Source organism: Kogia breviceps, chromosome 4, assembly GCF_026419965.1.
Source record: "Kogia breviceps isolate mKogBre1 chromosome 4, mKogBre1 haplotype 1, whole genome shotgun sequence".
Classification (NCBI taxonomy): domain Eukaryota; kingdom Metazoa; phylum Chordata; class Mammalia; order Artiodactyla; family Physeteridae; genus Kogia; species Kogia breviceps.
The window spans coordinates 168,897,189-168,920,745 of NC_081313.1; the positions used below are offsets into that span (position 1 = coordinate 168,897,189).

At 49.6% G+C, this 23,557-nt stretch overlaps 1 protein-coding gene across 1 annotated transcript in view; it reads left to right on the forward strand.

Annotated features, from left to right (window-relative positions):
• The first annotated feature begins 1,129 nt into the window (after window positions 1-1,129).
• Window positions 1,130-23,557, forward strand: part of CYP4F22 (cytochrome P450 family 4 subfamily F member 22) — a 28,887-nt gene continuing 6,459 nt past the window's right edge. Inside the window, exons 1-6 of the mRNA XM_059061853.2 lie at window positions 1,130-1,185; window positions 11,322-11,544; window positions 14,790-14,934; window positions 19,874-19,927; window positions 20,030-20,157; window positions 20,364-20,485. Coding sequence (XP_058917836.1) covers window positions 11,323-11,544; window positions 14,790-14,934; window positions 19,874-19,927; window positions 20,030-20,157; window positions 20,364-20,485 — 671 coding nt within the window. The 5' untranslated portion in view covers window positions 1,130-1,185; window position 11,322. The remainder of the gene's footprint in view (window positions 1,186-11,321; window positions 11,545-14,789; window positions 14,935-19,873; window positions 19,928-20,029; window positions 20,158-20,363; window positions 20,486-23,557) is intronic.

Genomic DNA, 23,557 nt, shown 5'->3' on the forward strand with positions numbered 1-23,557 from the left:
GGCATCTGGTATGTGGAAGGTCGTTTGCTTGGTCCTGGGGAGACGGTGGGGAGCTGAGGGCCAGCTGTGAGCCCTCCCACCTGTCTGCCCACTTGCCCAGATCAGCCACCCACTCACCAACCAGGGAATGGTATCTGCCTCACATTAGGGGGCAGGGCTGACTCTGGGCACAGCTCGAGCAGATGGGCTGGCCAAGGAGAACCTCCTAGTTGGTGGGGTCAAGGTGGCTGGCAGGGGTTGAGTGGAGTGGGAGGAGAAGAAAAAGTGTCTGTGGTGCTTGCTTTTTTTTTTTTTAAAAAAAAAAATCTATTTATTTATTTATTTAGGCTGCACTGGGTCTTAGCTGTAGTACACAGGATCTTAGTTGCTGCATGAGCGATCTTTAGTTGCGGCATGTGGACTTCTTAGTTGTGGCATGCGGGGAGCTAGTTCCCCGACCACGGCTCGAACCCAGGCGCCCTGCATTGTGAGCACAGAGTCTTACCCACTGGACCACCAGGGAAGTCCCTGTGGTGATTGTTGAAGCTGGAGGTCTTCCTGGAGGGAGAGGCTGGCTGCAGAGCTCCAGGCTGGTGCGTTGGACCCAAGATCCAGAGAGAGCAGAAGGGCTGGCTCCCAAGGGCTGGTGGAGTCTGAAGATTTCTGGGGTCCCAGAGGAGGCTCTGGTGGCCCGTGGGGCACCAGGGATGCTGGCTTAGGGACCCCTGTCCCCGCTTGGGAGCAGGCCGTGAACTGGAGGCCCTGAGGGGTGCTGGTGTGGGAGGAGGGTACTAGAGAGTGGTCCAGAGGGGGACTTGGGCGCTAAAGGGAGTCAGGGTGGCAGGAACCCTGATGGTTGGGGCCTCTGGGTATCTTAAGTCTTTGTCTCTTTGCCTGTGTCTTTCTCTGTCTCTGTGTCTTCCTCTCCATCTCTCCACCTGTCACTCTCCAACTCATCCTCTGTTGTCTTTCCGTTTCTGTCCCTCTCCATGCCTCCATGTCTCTTGTATCTCGTTTTCTCCATCTCTGGAGGCCGCGCCTCGGTCCCCGCCCAGAGGCTGTTGAGATCGGGGGCGTGACAGGGGCGGGCCTCTCCTTGTGGCGGCTGGTCTGGGTTAAACGGCTGGGCCGCCTGACGGCATAGTCAGAGCCGAGGTTTCGGTTCAGGCGGATCTGGTTCGAGGGAGGGAGGCCGAGACCCGCAGGGTGAGCGCGCGTGGGGGGCGGACTGTAATCTGAGGGCGGCCTCAGCCCTGCGCGGTAACCCGAGGTGCACCAGCTCCGGGGCTGGTAGCGCGGGTGCGAGGGTCTGCGCGCGGCGGCGGGCGGGGGCACTGCCGGCCCCGGGAATCCCCAGGAACCAGGACGGGACTGCCTGTGAGGGACTCGTGTGTGTGTGTGTGTGTGTGTGTGTGTGTGTGTGTGTGTGTGCGCGTGTGCGTGTGTTCCCCCGACCGTCGCTGCATTTGTATGAGGTTTCTTCTATGTGCGCCTCGGAGTCCTGGGTGTATCCTTCTCTCTGGGTGTCCATGGTGGGAAGGGCCTCAAGAAGACACCCCTCCGAATCAGGGCATCTTAGACGGATCCCAGCCCAGCCCTGTGACGCCTCCTTAAGGCTGATTGGGGTCACTGGGATTTCACCACTCCACATTGTCTTAAAGGGGAGGCAGTGTGTCCCACTGATGAAGGCTTGTGGTGCCGCCGCCTTCACAGTCTCACACACATCCCAGGCGCAGAGCCTCCAACTCACCCTCTGTGGAAAGAGGATGCCTGCCTGGGTGCCCACAGTTGGCTGTGAGGGTCGCGTGAGGTCCTGCAGTTGGTCCCAGATGATGTTTGTTGGATGTTTGTTTGAAATAATGCTCCCTGGTGTCCCAGGGGCCTGGCGCTTCCCCCTTGGACCAGAGCGGGGCTAGCCAGCAGGGACCATGCAAAGCAACTGAAGTCCACCAGCTGATAAGTCTCAGGCTTCTCAGGTGGGAGGGAGACAGTGGGGGAGCTGGGATTTGAATAAACCAGCCCTGGTTGACCCCCAAATCCTGGGCACTTTCCGATGGCCCTGGCCTCTCTGTATAGCGCAGCTTGGGTTTCTGAGCAGTAACATTAGCTCTGGGCTAGTGTCCAGCTGTGACCTTGGTTGGTATCCGCAGAGGGGTTTGGATGACTCTGGAGACATTCAAGAGTCATCCAGATGGTACAGGACCCCATCTCTCCTCCCTGGAAAGACTTGGGCCTGATTCTCAAAATCCTGGGTGGCTGAGTTACAAAAATGAATGTGATGGTAGTACCAACAGCCGTGAGAGGTACCTTTGATCAAGGACTTACTGTCCTTGATGAAGCACTGAGCTGAGCACATTAAAAAAAGCTTAGGGCTGGGCTTCCCTGGTGGCGCAGTGGTTGAGAGTCCGCCTGCCGATGCAGGGGACACGGGTTCGTGCCCCGGTCCGGGAAGATCCCACGTGCCGCGGAGCGGCTGGGCCCGTGAGCCATGGCCGCTGAGCCTGCGCGTCCGGAGCCTGTGCTCCGCAACGGGAGAGGCCACACAGTGAGAGGCCCGCGTACCACAAAAAAAAAAAAAAAAAAAAAAAAAAAAAAAAAAAGCTTAGGGCTTCCCGGGTGGCGCAGTGGTTGCGAGTCCGCCTGCCGATTCAGGGGATAAGAGTTCGTGCCCCGATCCGGGAAGATCCCACATGCCGCGGAGCGGCTGGGCCTATGAGCCATGGCCGCTGAGCCTAAAAGGAAAAAAAAAAAAAAAAGCTTAGTTGTCATCTCAGCCCCATGAGGTTGGTAATATGGTTCCTGTCTTATGGATGAGGAAGTTTATGCTCCGAGAGGTGCAGACACTCACCTGAGGTCACACAGCTAAGATGCAGAGCTCCAAGGAGTCCTTTCTGAGCTGCACATCCAAGCATGGCCACATTTGATGGAGATGATGGACAGAGACAATTGCAGCCCTGGAATGATCTAGATTACTGGTAGTTTTTAAGCTTCTTTTTCTGCCAGGATCTCCTTTGGGCCAAAGAAGCTGCAGGCAAATGCCTAAAATATGCCCAAAGCTGTGGTGAGACTCACCCCTCCACATCTGGGTCTGCCAACCTGGCCCTGCCATCATAACTGCCCCTGAAACTCTCAGAACCCCAGAAATTTGGGTAGGCCCCCTCCCGGCTCATAATGTCTGGGGTCTGGAAAAATATGAGTCTTAGGTGGGACAGCCCTTTGGCATCGAGGCGTTCGAAAAGGTACCATGAGCCAGCTTAGGGGGCAGGCTGTCTTGACTACAGGCTGCTAGAGGGAATGGAGAGCAGGGCTGGGATGTAGGGCAGTGGGGCCAGTGTTGGGTGCTTGGCTGTCAGGCCACCATGTGGCGAGGGGAAGTGGTATGTACAGTACCTGTGGCTCAAGAAGAGGCAGATATATGGTTTCTGGTGGGCCAGGGTCCACGTTACTGCGTTCGTTCTCAGGAGTCCACACACCTTGTATGACGAGTCCCTGTTTGGTGGCTGGGCTGACTTGACAAACCAGCACTCCATGGGCGTGGGCCGGCCTCAGAGACAGTCACTGGCGCCTCCATCTTCAGATAATGCCCACCCCAGTAGGGTGGGCGGGGCCACCTCTGCCAGGGCGGGGCTGCTGGGGGCCTTGCCTGGCTTCTGGGATGAGACTGGGGGCTGGTGCTGAGAGGAACAGGCATGCCAGCCTCCCACAGCATCCTGAGAGTGTCAGCTTTGAATTTGTCTCACTTTTATAAAATATTGTAATAGAAATAGGAATAATGGCTGAAATTTTGCATGTTATGTGCCAAGCCTCATCTCACTGAAGTGTCCCGAACAACCTTAGGAAGTAGGTCCCTTTATTATTAACCCATTTCACAGATTGGAAATGGGGATGCTGAGGATGGGGACTGGACTCACTCCAGGCTGCTTACTTGGGGGAGGGGCAGAGCTGTGATTTGAATCCAAAAATGCATTTTTAAAGAATAATGCAATCCCCAAACACCTCTCCATTTTATTTTTAATTTTTTAAGTTGAAGTGTAATATACATACAGGAAAGTGCACATTGTAGAACTGGGGTTTTTGCAAACTGAACCCACGCGTGTCACCAGCACCCAGATCAAGAAAGAGAATAGGGCTTCCCTGGTGGCGCAGTGGTTGGGAGTCCGCCTGCTGATGCAGGGGACGCGGGTTCGTGCTCCAGTCCGGGAGGATCCCACGTGTCGCGGAGCGGCTGGGCTCGTGGGCCATGGCCGCTGGGCCTGCGCGTCCGGAGCCTGTGCTCCGCGACGGGAGAGGCCGCGGCGGTGAGAGAGGCCCGCGTACCGCAAAAAAAAAAAAAAAAAAAGAACGAGAATAACTGCCTGCATCCCCAAACATGCCCCACCATTGAAGCATTTTAATTCATTTTTCATTAATTTCATTCAACTAATTAATTTTTTATTGAAGTATAGTCGATTTACAATGTGTTAATTTCTCCTGTACAGCAAAGTGATTAAGTTATACATATATATTCCTTCTTTTTTTATATTCTTTTCCATTATCACACGATATTGAATATAGTTCCCTGTGCTATCAACTAATTAAATCTTGACAGACTACTTTTTAGAGCAGTTTGAGGTTTACAGAAAAATTACCCAGAAAGTATAGGGTTCCAGCACACCCCCTCAACTCCGCTGTTATTAACATCTCTCATTAATGTGGTGAATTTGTTACACTTGATGAACCAATATAAAACATTATTATTATTTTTTTTTATTTTTAACATGCTAGGTTTTTCCCCCATCTTTCACTTATTTATTTATTTATTAGCTGTGTTGGGTCTTCGTTGCGGCGCGTGGGCTTTTCTCTAGTTGTGGCAAGGGGGGCCTACTCTTCGTTGCAGTGTGCAGGCTTCTCATTGCATTGGCTCCTCTTGTTGCAGAATGCGGGCTCTAGGGTGCACTGGGCTTCAGTAGTTGTGGCTCACGGGCTTAGTTGCTCCGTGGCATGTGGGATCTTCCTGGACCAGGGATCAAACCTGTGTCCCCTGCATTGGCAGGCGGATTCTTAACCACTGCGTCACCAGGGAAGTCCCTAGAACATTGTTATTAACTAAAGTCCATAGTTTACATTAGAGTTCATTCTTTGGCTTGTATGATTCACTAATTAATTTTAATTGTTAAAACACTTTTGAGTAGTCAATATGTGCTCAGGGTATAGAAAAATCAAAAAGTCCCCAAAGATGGAGACAGAAAGGTAAGCCTCCCTTCCAATCCTGCCCCCAGTTTTTGCAGGCTCCTTTCAGAGGCAGCCACCATGATACATTTTTCATGGGTCCTCAAAACCTTTTTTTCTGCATTTAAAAGAATTAAGGCAAAATCCATCTAATATAAAATGACTATTTGAAAGTGAACAGTTCTGTGGCATTTAGTACATTCACAATGTTGTGCATCACCACATGTATCTGTTTTCTAAACATTTCCATCACCATCAAAGGAGACCTCCTCACTCCCCACTCCCGTTCCCCGCAGCCCCTGGCAACCACGAATCTGCTTTCTGTCTCCTACCTATTCTAGATGTTTTATATAAACTGGATTATACAATACATGGCCTTTTGTGTCTGGCTTCTTTCACTCAGCTTGACGTTTTTGAGGTTCATCCGTGTTGTAGCCTGTGTCAGTGCTTCATTCCTTTTCATGGCTGAATAATATTCCATTGTATAGATATACCATATGATATTTATCCATCACCAGTTGATGGACATTTGGGCTGCTTCCACCTTTTGGTGATTGGGAATAGTGCTGCTATGAATATTTGTACACAAGTATCGGTTTGAGTCCCTGTTTTCCATTCTTTTGGGTATACACCTAGGAGTGGAGTTGCTGGGTCATGGGATGATTCTATATTTAACTTTTTGTGGGACCATCAAATTGGTTCCCACAGTGGCCACACCACCTCAAAACTTTCTGTAGTACTTTCTTTGGGGGTTTGGACAGAACTGCTCTGTTTGAGGGGAGGAGGAACCCAGCTGCGGAAAGTAGAGGACTTCCTCAATGCACCCATTTATTGAGCTCCTCCCGTGAACATCAGATGGACCTCTTTCTATTATTCCCATTTTGTGGATGAGAAGACTGAGGCTCCCAGGGTGAGAGCCAGTTGGGGACCCACAGCATGTGTTTTTTCTGCTAGGAGTAGAGCTGGTGTCTGTCCCAGGAAAGACTGCAGCCTGCACCTGTCCTGAGGGATGGTGAGGTGGGCACAGGATTTCTCTGGCCCTCCCATGCACCCACCCACCTGGGGCAGGGACCCCTTTTTCAGGGCTCACACTTTATCTTCCAATTCCTTCCCATTTCAATCCTTCAGGAAGACATCTCTTTGGTCAGGATATCAGCTGCGATTTTCCTGGGTGGAGGCGGGGGCTTTTGCTGTGACTCCAAGTCCCCCAACTTCCTCTGAGGGTTACTGGAAAGATGAAAGGCATGCATGACTGTGAAAGTCACTGCGTACAGCAGGTGCTCAGTAATTCTTTTGAGAGCAAAGGAAGGGTGGTCGATGATTGCGGTGCAAAATGGACTGTCAGGGCAGAGCTGGGCCTGGAGGAGGAGGGGAAGCTTGTGTGGGCAGAGCTGGGTGAGAGGCATGCAGGGTGGAGGGAACAGCATGTACAAAGGCTCTGAGGTAGGAATGAACTTAGCCTGTGGCTGGAGTGGCTGGAGTTGAGTGAGTGAGGGGGAGGGCAGTGGGAGAGAGAGTTGGAGGTGTCAGCAGGGGCAGGCCACACAGGGTAATGGGGCCCATGGAAGGGAGTCTGAATTGTTTTCAGAGTGTAATGGGGGTGGGACATAGGAGGAAGGGGAAGGTCATGTCTGATTTAATTTTAGGAAGAGCCCTCTGACTTCTGTGTGGAGAATGGACTGCTGGGGGCCAAGGATGGAACTCAGGGGGCCAATGGGAGGACGCTACCACAGTGGTGACTTGACACCAATTGGGATGATGGATGGAGAGAAATGAATGGATGTGAAAGATGTTTAGGATGGATGACAGGCAGGAGCTGGCAACAGATCGAATGGAGGAAGAAGGAGGGAGGGAGGGGGTGAGGTGAATCTGATACCCCTGGGGGAACATCCAGGAGGTGGCTGGACCTGTCAAGGGGGCCACCGAGACATGGGAGGCACCTCAGAGATGAGTCACGGAGGCCATGGGAGGGGGTGAGATCCTCAGGAGGTGTGCACAGAGGGAGAGGAGAGCGCCCAGGACCAAGCTCTAAGGAACACCAACGTTTACAAATTGGGTGAAGAAAGGGGGGGGGGTCCAAAACAGACTGAGAAAGGGGATCTTTGTGGCTGAGGTGGAGGGTGGGCAGGGTTCACCTCCCAAAGAGCTTTGGATACCAGGCTGGGGGGAGTGGGGAGCCATGGAGGGAGTTAGAGCAGAGGAATGACAGGCCTTTAGAGAGGTATCTGTAGTGGATGGGGTGGAAGCCAGACTACAGCCAGCTCGCCCAGGGGTTAAATGTGACCCACGTGACCTGTTGGCTGAATATGTTGACCCCAGCCCACCACCAGAAGTCTTAGGCCTGCCAGGATGGTGACCCCCACCCCATCCCTCCACTCCAGACCACACACAGGAAAGGTCATACCATGGTGGACTCAGAGATCATCTCTTACAGCTACCCCCAGTTCCATATGGGGAACTGGGGGTGACAGTAAAAGCAGTCAGTGGAGGAGTTAGGATTAGAACCCAGCTGCTTATGGTATGTGTGTGTGTGTGTGTGTGTGTGTGTGTGTGTGTGTGTGTGTGTGTGTGTGTGTATGCATATTTAGTAAGAAAGCCCCCTTCATATAGGTTCCTCACTTCACTCAGGCCTCTGCCCAGATATCCCTCCCCAGAGAGGCCTCCCTGGACCACTTCATCTAAAAGAATTGCTCCTCATCCTCTTACTCTGAGTATTAGTGTCCTGTGGCTGCTGTAACAGATTTCCGTGAACTGGATGGCTTAAAACAACACAATTTATTAGCTCTTGGATTTGGAGGCCAGAAGTCTGCAATCCAGGTGGGGGCAGGGCCACACTCCTTCCGAAGGCTCTCGGGGAGGATCCTTCCTTGTCTCTTCCAGCTTCTGGAGGCTCCAGGTGTTCTTTGGCTTGTGGCTGCATCACCCCAGTTCCTTCTTCTGTCTTCACACGGCCTCCTCTTCTGAGTGCCAAATCTCCCTCTCCCTCTCTCTCACTCTCTTTCTTTGGCTGTGCCACGTGGCTTACGGAATCTTAGTTCCCTGACCAGGGATTGAACCCGGGTCCTTGGCTCTCTCTGCCTCTCTCTTAGAGGGACACTTGTGATTCCAGTGAGGACTCACCTAGACATTCCAGAATCATCTCCCCATCTCTAGATCCTTACCTTAATCCCACCTGCAAAGATTTTTCCATGTAAGGTCCCAGGTTCTAGGGACTAGAATGGGATATCAATGGGGGGGGGCAATATTCAGCCACTCCCCCATCCCCACTTTACCTTCTTCAGAACATGTAGCCTTTCTGTGGTGTCCTAGCATGTCTGTTGGTGGTCACCACCCCTAAGGGCCAGGGCCATGTCTGTCCTGCCATCATTACATCCCCATGCCTGGAACAGAGTCACACACATGGCAGGGGCTCAGAAATGATTTGCCAACTGAATGCTGAAGAGAAGCATGTAGAACCCTTAGTGGAAGTCCTGGCCTGTAGAAGCCAGACGAAGGTCACAATTCTTCGTAGTCATCGCTAGCTGGCTTCCCCGGTATTGCTGGCGAAAATCATTACCCATCGCTAAATTGGTAAAGAAATAAATACCCATGGCTACTTCCTGTGGAGTGTGTCGCCTACAGCTGCCCATGGGAGAGGCAGCCCAATTGCACATGAGTGGTCTTAGTTCAGAGCATTTGCCTGGGACTCGTGACTTGGAGCTCTCTGTGTTTCATTTTGGAAGGTTGCTTACTCCCCACCCTTCGCCCTCCCCCATCTAGCCCTCCAGAGGGCATATTGCCTGCAGCAGGCTTTCTATATTTTAAAAAAGATTTTAACTGTGGTAAAATACACATAACATTGACCATTGTAACCATTTAAGTGTATAGTCCAGTGGTATTAAGGGCATTCACGTTGTGGTGCAACCACCACTATCATCCATCTCCAGAACTTTTCCATCTTCCCCAGCTAAAACCCTGTATCTGTTAACATTAACTCACCCTTTCCCCCTCCCCCAGACCCTGGCAACCACCATCCTCCTTTCTGTGTCTATGAATTTGACCAGTCCAGGGACCTCATATAAGTGGAATCATACAGTATTTGTCCTTTTGTGTCTGGCTTATTTCATTTAGCATAATGTCATCAAGGTTCATCGATGTGGTAGCATGTGTTACAATTTCCTTCCTTTTTAAGGCTGCATAATATTCTGCTGTATGAATGGACCACATTTTGTTTAACCATTTTTTTCATTGATGGATGCTTGGGTTGCTTTCACTTTTTGGCTATGGCGAATAGTTCCACCATGAACATGAGTGTACAAATATCTGTTTGAGTCCCTGCTTTCGCTTCTTTGGGGGATCTACCCAGAGGTGGGATTGCTAGAACATACGGTAATTCTATGTTTAAGTTTTTGAGGAGCCACCATACTGTCCTTCGCAGCGTGGCTGCACCATTTTACATTCACTCCTGCAATGCATAGGTTTCCAATTTCTCCACATCCTTGCCAACACTTGTTATTTTCTTACTTTCCTTCTTTGATAGTAGCCACCCTAATGAGTCGTCATGTCATCTGCCTTGTAAGTCAGACCATTCCAATGGGGTCCTCCACGTTTGGTAATGACCCATCCACCTGCTTTCCCAGGACACAGCAACCAATAGAAACTTCACCTCTGCCTGGATGATGTGGTTGGACTTTGGCTGGTGGAAGAGCCAGTGGGTGGTTGGAGGCCCTGGGTGGGGGCACCGCTGGCAGTGGTGGGTGGGTGTTGAGGACACAGGTGAGAACCTGCAGTGCAGGGTTTCTTTAGCTGTGTTGCCCAAGGAGATGGGAGCACAGAGGGAACCCTTGGCTCATAGGACTGAGTGGAAAAGATTGATGAGAGTAGGACCTGAGCATGTTCAGCAGTCTCCTTGGTGTTGTCTGAGATCCATGGGCCCTCAAATTGATGGAGGTTGGCCTTGGTGGCGGTTCAGGGGACCCCTGCCAGCTCCCAACTCCCGTGAGTTGGAGGCACTGAGCTTGAATTGTCTTGAAAACGGAGAGAGTGACGGGACCTGCCTTCAAGGATTGCTTTAAGATTCCATGAAATGAGGCACCACCTGATGGTGGTGCAGGGCAGGTAGTAAGTGCTCTACACATGGTCACTGTGTTATTAGTATTATTGGTACACACCCACTCTGTTTTGGTTCCTTCAGGAGCTGACGCTAGGGCAGGGATTTGAGTGCAAGGAGTTTATGTGGGAAGTGATCACAGAAAAGACCAATGAGGGAGAAGGCAGTGAACCTAAAAGAATTGAAAACAGGGACTCAAACAGATACATATACATGCATGGTCACAGCAGCACATTTCATAGTAGCCAAAAGGTGGAAACAGCCCAAATGTCCAATAGATGAATGGATAAACAAAATGTGATAAATTCTTACAGTGGACTATTACTCAACAGTATAAGAAATGAAGCACTGATACATGCTACAAAGTGGATGAACCTTGAAAACGTCAATCTGAGTGAAGGAAGCCACAAAAGACATGAAAAGTTGCTGTGTGTGATTCCCTTTATATGAAATGTCCAGAATAGGCAAATCCGTAGAGACAGAAAAAAGAGTAGCGGTTTCCAGGAGTGGGGGGAGCGGGGAGTGGACTGCTAAATGGAGACGGGTTCTCCTTTTGGGGTGATGGAAATGTTTTGGAACTAGATAGAAGTGGTGGTTGCACAGCATTGTGAATGTATTAATGCCACTGAATTGCTCACTTTAAAATGCTTCATTTTATATCATGTGGGTCATTGCACTGGAAAGAAGGAGCTGGATTATTTATCCAGCAACGCTCCTCAGTCATTGATTGAGAGCTACTTTTGGCAAGGAGGATGGGAGGGAGTTTGTTTCAATTTTCTAATACTCTGGCCACCTGTGCACGGGCAGAGACGTTGGGAGAGATGCCCCGAGAAGTCAAGGCTGAGGGCATATGGGTGGGGCCAGCTGGCTGGAGGTCACTGCTCTGGGAAGAAGCATCCTTGGTGTCTGGGACTTACATGTATTGAGTGCCTACTATGTGCCGGGCACATCACGCTCGGCTCCACAGGTCATCATGTGTATGGCACACGTGTGGCCAGAGGGTGGTTCCCACCTGCACTGACCCCCACCCTTTGTGTCCCCCCAGGATGCTGCTCATCACAGAGCACCTGCTGCACCTCCTGGGATTGGAGAAGACGGCGTTCCGTTTGTATGCCCTGTCCGGGCTGCTTCTCTCCGTGCTCTTCTTCCTCTTCCGTCTGCTGCTGCAGTTCCTGAGGCTCTGCTGGCACTTCTATATCACCTGCTGCCGACTGCGTTGCTTCCCCCAGCCGCCCCGGCGCAGCTGGCTGCTGGGCCACCTGGGCATGGTGTGTGTGGCCGGGCAGGTGGGCTGGGCAGGGCAGGGCAGGGCAGGTACAGATGTTCAGTAAGGATGATGGACCTGCTGGCTTCCCTCATCCCCCCAAGAATCTAGTTGGAGCCATGAACAGACCCATTTTACAGGATCTGAGTGAGACTGAGGTTCAGAGAGGGCAGGCAGGAACCCAGGATCACACAGCTTTGGATGAGGCAGAGCTGACTCTAAAGTTTTCTCTGCAATTCCAGGCTATTGCTGTAGCAACAGGTACCAGTGCTTGTGAAATCCCAGAGTGGGAGGCGGGGCACCCCTGTAGATTTTGTTGCTTCACCTACCCCCCAATGTGGTTTCACATACTCTCTCTTTCTCTTTAATGTTTTGGTCCCGGGTGAGGATTCCAACCCTTTTCTTTCATTTCGTTTCTTATTTCACATATATATTCCAAGTATTATTTCAGACACTTTATAAATATTAACTCATTTGGTCCTCTTGACAATCTTAGAAGGTAGGTCCTGTGACTATCGATCTCCATTTTTCTCCAGAGAATACTATGGCACAGAGAGGTTAAGTAGCTGGCCTTAGGTCACAGAGCTCGTAAGTGGCAGCGTCTGGGTTTAAACCCAGGCTGTCTGGCTCCGGCGTCCCTGATCTTAGCCGTCTACCCTTGCCCCTCTAGCTTCTGGATGAGAAAGGCTGGACTCTTCTAAAAGGGCTTCAGAGGTCAGAAGAGAGAAAGTCAGACTCCTGAGGGTGCTGAGGCTTTTGGGGCCAGAGTCCAGCCCCTATTTCCCTGCTGGACTCAGCTGATCCCCCTTCCAGGTCTAAATGAAACTGAGGGACAGTTGTGGAGACCTTCCTGGTTCAGGCCTCGTGCTGAACTTGCAGGAAGACTTTGGAGAGGCAGTTTGGGGCAGTGGTCATCAGTGTGGACTTGCCAGTCTCTACCATGTGCTGCCTGTGTGACCCTGAGCAAGCTGTTTTACCTCCCTGTGCCTCATTTGACACGTCTGCAACGTGGAACTCTAATCATTCCTAATAATCTCGTGGGATTGTTTCAACGATTCCTGAAGTCGTGTCTGTGGCATGCTGGGCACTGAGCCTGCTACACCATGGCGGACGTATATGCTCAATTCCTGGGTCCTGCGGAGACTGGAAGTAACAAGTGATTCTAGACACATTTTAGATACTGCTTGGAGTGAGTGTCTTGGAAGAAGGAAGCAGGAGACACATTTCCACTCAACAGTGCAAGAAACATTCATTTTATTATCCTCCTGGAGCCAGCACTCACCAAGTTTTGGCTGTTTGTGCCTGAATCTCTTCCCTCTTTCCCATTCTCCAACCACTGCTCAGGCCTCCTCCTCTCCTGCTGTTCCGTGGTCCAGCCTCCTCACTGGGCTCCTGCCTTTAGTCTTACCCCTCCAGTCCATCCCTCATCCTGGTCCCAGACGGATTCTTGAATCCAGCCATGTCCCTCCCCTGCTTACACACCCTCCATGGCTCCCCACTGCTGTCCTGAGAAAGTCTCAGCTTCTCAGCTGGAGTTCAAGTTCCTTTAGACTCCAACCCCCACCCTCCTCACCTGTTCTACCATCTCCCTCTAGTCCCATAGAATGACTTTCTGCTCCCGGAACAAGGCTCTGACTTTCCACCTCCATGGCCTTTGCCGAAACTGTGCCCTCTGCCCAGAATATCCTTCTCTGTTAGATGAACTTCTACTCATTTTACATGCCCCATAGCCAATGCCCTTACTCCAGGAAGCCCTCTGGCATGGATGGTGGTCCTGGAAATAGTGGCCAGGCTCTGGTGCCATGGGCGGTTGGCCAGCGCCAGTTCCGAAGTCCAGCCTTGACCCTGTGGGCCCATCCTGCCTCCCAGGCCATGAGACCTGGATGATGCCATGATCTCCCTTGGGTGTGGACAGGCTCAGGGCCGAACCTGATCAAGAAGGAGACACAGAAACCAGAGAGGAGTCATTTGTTCATTCATTCATTCATTCTACAATTGCTGGATCCTACCACTGGCCAGGCACTGGGTTAGGCTCCTTTATATCTGAGCTCTCCCAATTCTCATAGCCTATGAAATAGGGATGGACCTGCCCTATATTATGGATTTGATCTTTGGGGCTCAGAGAGGTTAGGTGACTTGCCCAAGATCACACAGCTGCTGAGGGTGGATTTGAGCTCAGATCCATCTGACATTGAGCCTGAAGTGCTCTGCCTCATAGAACATGTTGGTTAAGAGCAGGCGTTTTGGAGCTTGGGGGCCCGTGTTCAAATCCTGGCTTTACCACTATGGCGGGTGATGCCAGTGTCTGCTCACATCCTCTCGGCCCATTTCTGGCTGCAGTGGGCTGACTTCTAGTTGCTAGCACCTGTGTTCTAGGGCTTTCACTAGCAGCTGAAGCCCACTCTGCACGGGCGGACTATGAACTTCAACCTCAGCCGGTGATTATGGGACTAGGGGAGTGGGTATAAAAACACCCCAGCCCCCTCCCCCTCAGGTGGGTTGACTCTGAGATGGATGTCCCCCAGAGGTCCCCAATGGGACTGAGCCCCAGTTGCCCATGGGAGTAATTCCCTTGACCACTCTTTGCTGGCTGCCTTTCCTCTCTATCTCACTTCTCCTCTCCCCACCCATGTTTCTGGGGAATCACCCCCCAAATAAACTGCTTGCCCTAGAACCCTTGTCTCAGGTCCTGCTTCTAGGGGAGCCCAAATCAGGACAGTCCCTTTACTCACCTGTAATTTAAGACAAATCATTTGACCCTTCTGAGTAAAGTAAAATGGGGAAAATAGTAGCAACTACGTCAGCGTTCTTGTGTGGGTTGAATGCATGAATATCTGAAAAATGCCCACGGCAGTACCCAACTGCAAGCATGTGTATGTGTTAAAGAGAACAATACTAGTAATATTTTATTACGAACATAGAGGTCCTAGATAAGTGCCAACCATTATCATTACTGTGTTTACTCTTACTGCTTTTATTTCTTGAACCCCAGCTGTGTGTCAGGCCCTGTGCTGGGGCTCTTCCACTTTGCTATTTCATGAATCCTCTCAACTACCCTCAGAAGGGGAGTTGACTTTTCCCCCAGTTTTCAGATGAGGCAATGGAGGCTCAGTGAGGTGCAGCCAACTGCCCACAATCATACAGCTCTTCTCGGCTTGTTTTGAGGGCAGGGGAAGTGGTGGAAGGGAAGGGCTGGGGGAAGCCAGGGCCGGACACCTTCTCACTACTCTTCTCTACCACCCTCTGCAGTATCTCCCGAATGAGACAGGCCTCCAAGATGGGAAGAAGGTGCTGGACAGCATGCACCATGTGATCCTGGTGTGGCTAGGACCTGTCCTGCCACTGTTGGTTCTGGTGCACCCTGACTACATCAAGCCCCTGGTGGGTGCCTCAGGTAGGTGGGCCGGGCCTCTGAGTGATGAGTAAACCCTCAACTCCCAGAGCCTACCTGGCTTTCTAGACAGGTGGGCTATCCAGAAGAAGGGCCATTTGAAGGATGAATAGGGGTTTACCAAAGCCACGATGGCAATACAGATGATGGGAACAGCGTGGGAAAAGGCGTGACAATAAAATTCCCAGGAACTTTTGGAGGATGTGCACCTCTCAAAGTCAGAGCAGACATGTTCGGACAGGCAGTTGTTTGCCCACGCTTTTGTTAAATGGCTGTTGCTCAATTTTAAGCCGTGGCACTCCTATCATTTGGGTTCGGACACTCCCACTGTGGCTATCGCAGCCTGCAGGCTGGCCCTGACTGGCAGAGAGGGAGAGGTAGACGGATTGCTTCTCCCTTCTGCCATCCACACCTATCTCAAGGTGCAGGATTCCCAAGTGTGCTTGGCAAGCTCTTGCTCAGGCTTCAACATGCAGCTCTAATGACCGTCTCCTCCAGGAAGCCTCCTTTGATCCCCCAGACAGACCATAGGTCTCTCCTCTAGACTCTCCCATTCTCACTCCTAACCATTTAGCGCTGAATGTCTCTGTCTCTAGCACTATCTTCCTCATAAGTGGGGCTCTGGGCCCTCGGGGTGGCCTCTCATGTACCTGGGCATCTCCAGAGGCATAGGGGGACGTTTGAGAGAGGAAGGATGGGAAGTAAAGAGCTCCAGGAATTTTAGGACCTCTGGCCTCAGCTTTGGTCTCTGCAAACACACGTATGGAGACCACCTTCAAGGCTGCTCCCTGAGCCATGAAGGAGGAAGGGGCTGCCATGCTTCCCTTTCCCAGCTCTGCCCTCCTCATGCCTCAGTGTCCCCCATTATTGCATTTGTAAGGAAATGACCATCCCCACTGAACAAAGAGGGAAACCTGGACCCTGGGAAGGGTGACTCTTCCAAGGGATGGGCACAGAGTCCTGGGCCAGGACTGGCTGGGCTGGGTTTGGATCCAGGCTGGAGCATATACTTGCTGTGTGACCCGGTAATTCATCTAGCTTCTCAGGGCTTCAGTTTCTGATCTGTAAAATAGGGTGGTAGTGAAGAGTCAGTAATATAGTGTGGGTTGGTGCTGATAAAGGTTTTTTTCTCTTCTACCTTTTTAATATCTTTTTTCTTTCTTTCTTTCCCCCTCCCTCCCCTCTCCACCAGCTCAGAGCATCTGTTTTCTGAGTGTCACCCTGCATGGTTATGAGACCCCAAGTAGACCAGGGAGTAGAGCCCCCATCATAAGCTTGGCACTTTAGTAGATGCTCAGGCCTCTTCTTCTCCTCTCGCCTCCCCTCTCTCAGGACAGGCAGGATAGCCAGTGCCTCCCCCACTGGAGGAGCTGGATGGGAGACTCCAGCTTGGGGAGGGTGGGGCTGTGTGAGTCAGGAGAGGCAAACCTGGAGTCAGGCCTGCTGGCCCCAAGGTGTCCGGGACCCTCCATGCCTGCCTGCCTGAGATTGGACATACTTGGTCCTCAGTCTTAAATCCCATCCCCTATTGGGGCCTCCTTGGGACCACATCTCAGGGGTTTGCTCCTCTAAGCTTAAACCCACATAGCTGATGGGCTCTGAGAAAGGCATGGCTCTTCTTAGAACCTCTGTTTCTTCATCTTTTAAGGGGCATTTGGGATATAGAGAGGAAGTAGGTGAGAATGCTTTATAGAAGACAAGGCAGGATATACAGGCATTTAATTGTAGCTTGTTTTCATATATTCATTTAAAAAATGGAGCTGAAATCACATACCATATCATGACTAATTTTAAAGTGTAAGGTATTTAGTGTGTTCACAATGTTGTGCAACTCTCACCTCTCCCTAGTTTCAAAACATTTTCATCACCCCATAAAACACTCCATAGCCATTAAATTATCACTTCCCATTCCCCCTTCACTTCATCCAGTGGTAAATACTTTCTGTCCCTATGGATTTTCCCTTTCTGGATATATCATAGGAAAGGAATTACACAAAATGTGGTCCTTTGCAGCTGACTTTCACTCAGAATAGTTTTTGAGGTTCATCCACATTGTAGCAATGATCGGGACTTTTTTTTTTTTTTTTTTTTTTTTTTTTTTTTTTTTGCGGTACGCGGGCCTCTCACTGTTGTGGCCTCTCCCGTTGCGGAGCTCTGGACGCGCAGGCTCAGCGGCCATGGCTCACGGGCCCAGCCGCCCCGCGGCATGTGGGATCTTCCCCGACCGGGGCACGAACCCATGTCCCCTGCATCAGCAGGCGGACTCTCAACCACTTCGCCACCTGGGAAGCCCAGGACTTCATTCTTTTTAAAAGCTGAGTAATATTTCATTGTATGGATGTATGGATATACCATATTTGCTTATTCATTCATCTGCTGACATACATTTGGGTTGTTTCTACCTTTTTGCTGTTATGAATAATGGTGCTATGAACACATGTGTACAAGTTTTGGACATATATTTTCATTTCTTTTGGGTAGGTACCTAGTTGTAGAATTGTGGGGTCATGTGGGAACTCTATGTCTAACTTTTCAAGGAATCATCAAACTGTTTTCCATGGTGTCTGTGCATTCATTTTTCCCTATTAGGGTCCTGCTGTGAGCTGGGGACCCAGATATTCATCTCACAAGTTCTAGACACCACTGAGCAATAATTATAGTCACAGTAGTAAAAATAGCCAACAGTTGGTTAGTTATTCATTTATGTGCACGAATTTTTAATGAGCACCTACTGTGTGCCAGGAGCACATTAGTTCATTGAGTTTTTGTAGGGTTGCCATGAGGTAGGCAAGATTGTTCGATTTTCTTGCCCAAGTTTACACAACCAGTTAGGGCTGGGATTTGAACCCAGACCTGGCCTGCTCGGAGGCCAAGCTCTCAACCACAGTAATATGCAGCTTCCTGCTGGGCACTTGTGGGGGCTTTTCTTATATGACCTTCTTCAGGGTAGATGTTACCATCTCCTTGTTACTGGAGGGGAAAGTGATGGGAGAGGCAGTATGGACACAGGCTCTCCTGGCATTGAGTGCTGAGGGTTGGATTAGAGGAGGGACCTGAGGATGGCAGAGCAAGGGTTCGGCTGGAGAGAAGGTTTGGAGAAGGTTTCCTGGAGGAGGCATCAGTGAAACTGGGCTTTGAAGGATGCATAGGAGTTTGCCTGATGAGAGGTCCCATGTAGAGGGTCCCAAGTGTAAAAGTGCAGATGTGTGAAAATGCCAGGGGAATTCAGGTGACTTGGGGTGTCTGGAGTGAAGATGACATGTGGGGAGAAGTAGGAAATGAGACAGGAGCTGGACTCAGAGCACCTATGTACAAAGTGAAGAGCTTGTGTTTTATCTTGGGGGTGTTAGGGAGTCATGGCGGGTGTTTGAGCAGGATAGCCATTGGACAAGTTTGTGTGTCAGAAAGACCCCTGAAGGGCCTAGCGTGGAGTCCAGAGCCCAGAGAGGAGAGGAGTGACTAGACTCCCACCTCCTCCTCCAAAGCTGCCTCTTCCTGGAAGTCTGCCTTGACTTCCCTTTCTCTGTGCCTCCCTCTGCTCCTGGCACACATTCTACCTTCTTGCTAATTACATGGCATGCCTCTGCCTCCCTTTCCCACTACACCCAGAGCTCCTCCAGGCAGGGTGTGGAGCTGAGCCATCTCTGGGGCCCCAGCATTGCCCAGCATGGGTTGGGCACAGAAAGGTGGCAGCAGAGGTGTGTAGAATGGGAGAACGAGGGGACAGATGATTGTGCATACAATTGGCCAATGCCTGGCGAGTGTGTGTGTGTAGGTGGCTGAATCATATCTCAGGTAAAAGTGACATAACTTGAGTTTCAGGTACTTCCTTCCTGGGCCCTGCCCATGCGGTTCCAGATCTATTCAGCGCATAGAAAGGGAATGCATTCACTCATCCATTCAACCACCCACCCACCCATTATCTACCCATCTATCCATCCATCCATCCATCCAACCATCCAACCATCCATCCATCTACTCACTGATAGTTCTCATTCATTCATCCTTTGATTGGTTAATTCATTCATACAATAAAAATTTATTTAGCAACAATATGTTAGTGATCAACAAGGTCCCTCCCTTCAAAGGGCTTGAAACTGGATGGATACAATCCAGAGTGATTGGTGGGAAAGGGAATGGCATCCAAGCAGAGACTGGAAGAATGAGGAAAGAGTGTTTGAGGCAGAGAGGGTGCCTGGTGGAAAGACTCAGAACAGAGAGAGAACACAGCTTTTCAAGGACCTGAGAAAAGTTCTATGATGTTAGCAAGTTGGGTGTGTGTGGGGAGGGGTGGTTGTGGTGGAGGATAGAGGTGTTCTGAGAATGGCCTGGACTGGGATACATCATTCAAGGCTTTGTAGATGGACTGAACAGCTGTGCTTGAGGCTGATGAGTGTGTGGGCAGAAAAGGACACGGTCAGATCTAGAGTCAAGTAAGATCCCCCTGGGTCTAGGGTACGGGACAGAATGGAAAGGGCGAGGCTGGAGGCTGGGAGCACAGGAGGTGTAATTCAGATGGCCTGAGTTGGCAGAAAAGAGGGGGTGGATTAGGAGAAGAATCAGGTGAAGAAAGTCATACTGGAGAGAGAGCACAGCCTGGGCAAAGGTTTGGAAGTGAGGGACAATGTGTGGGGTTATTTGGTGTATGCTGAAGGATGAGATGGGAGAGGCATACAGCAGCAAGATAGGGCAGGGCTTTCAGTGCTAGCCTGAGCTTGAACTTTTTTACAAAGGTTTTAGGGAGCCACGGGAGGTGTTTGAGCAGGGAAGGCTCATGTTCAGATCAGCATGTTATAAGGCTCTCTTTGGGGCAGGTGTGGAGGATTGGACTGGAGGGGTGACGTGGGAGGTGAGAGCCCAAAGTGGAGGCCCAAGGAGGTCATAAGCAGAGGTCAAGGGTCAGAACTGTTTTGAGACATCATCACCTCTTCTCTCTCCACAGCTGCCATTGCCCCCAAGGATGACCTTTTCTATGGCTTTCTGAAACCTTGGCTGGGTGAGCTCGGGACTGGGTAGCCTGGAGCTGGGGCTTCAGGAAAGAGGGGGCGGAGTGTGGGGTTTCTTGGTGAGGTCCTTAACCTTGGACTTCTGGGTCCAGGAGATGGGCTGTTGCTCAGCAAAGGTGACAAGTGGAGCCGCCACCGCCGCCTGCTGACACCTGCCTTCCACTTTGACATACTGAAGCCCTACATGAAGATCTTCAACCAGTGCACCAATATCATGCATGTGAGTCCCAAGGTTTCTTGGGAAAAGGTATCCTGGAAGTGAGTCTGGTCCAGGCTCCAGCTCATGGGCAAACCATGTGATGCCAGGAAGCCTCACTTCCTTTATCTGTAAAGTGGTCTTGTAGTGAACTTGCAGCTGGGTCATTGTCAGCCCGGCTGAAGGTCTGTGGTCTCCATACCCATTTGCCACGTGTCTTTCTCTTCCAGGCTAAATGGCAGCGCTTGGCAGAGGGCTCAGAAGTCTCCCTTGACATGTTTGAGCATGTCAGCCTCATGACCCTGGACAGTCTTCAGAAATGTGTCTTCAGCTACAACAGCAACTGCCAAGAGTGAGTGTGGCCTCCCTGGGGAACATGGAGTCAGCTGCTCCAGGGACGAGGTGATGAGAGGAAAAAGGAAACTCTTAGCTGTTAGGCACTCCTGCGCGGCTCATGCTGTGTCACCGACAGGCTGTGTGGTTCCAGGAAACTGACATCACCTCTCTGAGCCTGTTTCCTCATCCCCCAAATGGACATCACCATCCCGTCCCCACAGTCATCGTATGAGAATTATAGGGGATAATGTGAGTCAATAGCTTAGCATACAGTAGGTGCTTGGTAGACGCTAGTTTCACTCATTCCTCCACAAAAAGTATGTGGTCTTTGGAAAGACCCTCCCGACACTTTCTGAGCCTCAGTTTCTTTGTAAAATAGGGATGACGATCCCTGACCTTCTGAGAGATGTTTAAAGGACAAAATGATATAGCGCTGCCCTGGCACATGATGGATGTCAAGTGAATATTTGTTGAATGAATGAAATAACCATAGCTCTGGTTCATTCATTCATTCATCAGATATTTGTTGTGTACCTACTATGTGCCTGGCACTATGCTAGCCGCTGGGGATATGGTGGTAAGCACTAAGCCCAATTCCTTGGAGCTTACGGTCTAAGTGGGGATATGAGGAATAAGAGACATAATGACTGTCAAGTTTGTAGCACATAGTAGGCCCTCAATAACAGGCTGCTGACTTTGTTACTCTGGGCCTTGTAGTGGTATTGTTTCAGTTGGGTAAGGTGGAGATGGCCTTAGTAATTAATTCATTAATCGATCCAAGAAATATTTCTCGAGTGCCTACTGTGTGCCAGCTCTAGAGTAGAATACAGTGGTCAACAAAACAGATAAGGTCTTGCTCTTCTGGAACTTACATTTTAGTGGGAAGACAGGCAGTAACCATGAACAAATAAACAAGAAAATGGCAGTCGGTGATTAGTGCATGAGAACAACAAGCATGCTTCGGAACTAAGGACAGCTCTTTGCAATCCTGCCCCCTGCAATTTAGTTTTTCTTTTTGTTTCTTTATAAGAACTTCACTGAGGTGTAATTGACATACCATACAATTCACCCATTTAAAGTATACAACCAATGGTTTCTCGTATATTCACAGCATTATGCAACCATCACCATAATCAATTTTAGAATATTTTCACCAAAAAGAAACCCTGTACATTTTAGCACTCATCTCCCTCTTCCCACGTCCCCTCCAGATCTAGGCAATAACTAATCTTCCTTCTGTCTCTATAGATTTGTCTTTTATGGAAATTTCATATAGACGGAATTACACAGACTTCTGTTTCTGGTTTCTTTCAGTCAACATATTGTTTTCAGATTCAACCATGCTGTAGTTGAATTATCAATAATTCGTTTTAAAAATTGCTGAATAATATTCCACTTACCACATAATACCACGTTTTGCTTATCCAGTCATCTGTTTATAGACATTAAGGTTGTTTCCATTTTTGGGCTATTATGAGCAATGCTGCTATAAACATTTGTGTACAAGGTTTTGTGTGAACATTTTAAATTCTCTTGAGTGTATACCTAAGAGTGAAATTACTGGGCTATACGATAATTCTATGTTTAACCTTTTTGGGAACTGCCAGACTTTTTCCATAAGTTGGTTGCACCATTTTACATTCCTACCAGCAGTATGTGAGGGCTCCAATTTCTCCGCAGCCTCATCAACACTTGTTATTATCCGTCTTTGTGATTATAGCCATCCGGTTGCGGTAAAGTGATATCTCATTGTAGTTTTTTTTTGCATTTCCCTAATGACCAATGCTGTTAAGCATCTTTTCATATGCTTGTTGCCTAGTTGTATGTCTTCTTTGGAGAAATGTCTATTATATTCTTTCCCCATTTTATTTTATTTTATTTTATTTTTTTTATTTTTTTTTGCGGTACGCGGGCCTCTCACTGTTGTGGCCTCTCCCGTTGTGGAGCACAGGCCCCGGACGCGCAGGCTCAGCGGCCATGGCTCACGGGCCCAGCCACTCCGCGGTACGTGGGATCTTCCCGGACCGGGGCATGAACACTTGTCCCCTGCATCGGCAGGCGGACTCTCAACCACTGCGCCACCAGGGAAGCCCCTTTCCCCATTTTAAAATTGGGTTATTTGTCTTTTTTATTATTGAGTTTTTTTTTTTAACATCTTTATTGGAGTATAACTGTTTTACAATAGTGTTAGTTTCTCCTTTACAACAAAGTGAATCAGTTATACATATACATATGTTCCCATATCTCTTCCCTCTTGCGTCACCCTCCCTCCCACCCTCCCTATCCCACCCCTCTAGGTGGTCACAAAGCACAGAGGTGATCTCCCTGTGCTATGCTGCAGCTTCCCACTAGCTATCTAATTTACATTTGGTAGTGTATATATGTCCATGCCACTCTCTCACTTCGTCACATCTTACCCTTCCGCCTCCCCATATCCTCAAGTCCATGCTCTAGTAGGTCTGTGTTTTATTCCCGTCCTACCACTAATCTCTTCATGACATTTTTTTCCCTTAGATTCCATATATATGTGTTAGCATACGGTATTTGTTTTTCTCTTTCTGACTTGCTTCACTCTGTATGACAGACTCCAGGTCCATCTACCTCACTACAAATAACTCAATTTCTTTTCTTTTTATGGCTGAGTAATATTCCATTGTATATATGTGCCACATCTTCTTTATCCATTCATCTGTTGATGGACACTTAGGTTGCTTCCATGTCCTGGCTATTGTAAATAGAGTTGCAATGAACATTTTGGTACATGGCTCTTTTTGAATTATGGTTTTCTCAGGGTATATGCCTACTAGTGGGATTGCTGGGTCGTATGGTAGTTCTATTTGTAGTTTTCTAAGGAACCTCCATACTGTTCTCCATAGTGGCTGTATCAATTTACATTCCCACCAGCAGTGCAAGAGGGTTCCCTTTTCTCCACACCCTCTCCAGCATTTATTGTTTCTAGAGTTTTTGATGATGGCCAATCTGACCGGTTATTATTGAGTTTTAAGAGTGCTTTATATATTTTAGATACAAGCTTCTCATCAGATATGTGATTGGCAAATATTTTCTCCCACTCTGTGGATTGTAGCCA